The sequence below is a fragment of the Athene cunicularia genome, assembly GCF_003259725.1.
Source record: "Athene cunicularia isolate RWA chromosome Z unlocalized genomic scaffold, athCun1 chrZ_part1, whole genome shotgun sequence".
NCBI lineage: Eukaryota > Metazoa > Chordata > Aves > Strigiformes > Strigidae > Athene > Athene cunicularia.
Window position 1 is genome coordinate 25,395,876 of NW_020799142.1, and position 830 is coordinate 25,396,705.

The window sequence follows — 830 nt, forward strand, 5'->3', positions numbered from 1 at the left end:
GCCCTGCGGGGAGGAAGGTGCCATCAGCCCCACAGTTAAGATCCCCTTGCTGCCTTTTGGGGGAGTCACACAGCTTGGAGGGGTGGGAGTGCTCAGCCTTACCTCGCCCCAGCAGCTGGGCCCTGTGTGGTGGGCGGTAGGTGTCCTTCGTGGTGGTGCTGTCGGTGGGCCAGGAGAGGAGCTGGTGGACCAGCAGCCCGTGGTGGCCGTGCCGATAGGTGAAGCCCTCGCTGCCTGGCTCACACCCTGGCATGGAGTCCATGTGGTTTGTGGCTCTCTGGGATGAACAGTGGGGGCTGTGGGAAGGGGACAGGAGCCCACCTTGCAGTGGCCTCTGCCCACTCCCGGCTTTTAGGCTTTTGATAGTCCCACGGGGCTCTGGGCAGAGTTGGGAGGTGAGAGTGAGTCACCCGCTCCTGCTGAGCATCCACAAATTAGGGGCACTGCCTCATACCTAAGGACATGTCAACAGGCAGGTGCCTGGCTGGGCACAGTCGGTTCCCCAGCAGGTTGAGCAGCTCCCCTTGCCGCCAGCCCTCGCTGGGCCCCCGGCCCCATACCCGCGGAGGCCGGACAGAAGAAGGGCCCTTTGATAACAGGCGGCATGCTCCGGCGCGAGGGCTGTTATTCCAGAGCTCTGCGGTGTGTGCTGCCGGGGCCACTGCACGCTCGGCCCTGGGGGCCTCTTGTTTTTTCTGGCTGGGGATGTGCCTGGCCCTTCTGGCCTTGGCCAGCCGGGGCCCCCAGTGGGGGCTGCTTCTGCCTCCAGGCGCTCGGCCCCACGCCAAGCAGGGGATCCTCTGAGCCCATCTGCCACGCAGCTGTGAGAA

The 830-nt window shown here is 65.3% G+C and overlaps 1 protein-coding gene across 1 annotated transcript in view; it reads right to left on the reverse strand.

The window, feature by feature from the left end:
• Positions 1–273, reverse strand: part of SPAG8 (sperm associated antigen 8) — a 2,961-nt gene extending 2,688 nt beyond the window's left edge. Inside the window, exon 1 of the mRNA XM_026865729.1 lies at positions 103–273. Within this exon, the coding sequence (XP_026721530.1) occupies positions 103–262 (160 nt within the window). The 5' untranslated portion in view covers positions 263–273. The remainder of the gene's footprint in view (positions 1–102) is intronic.
• Positions 274–830: the final 557 nt, after the last annotated feature.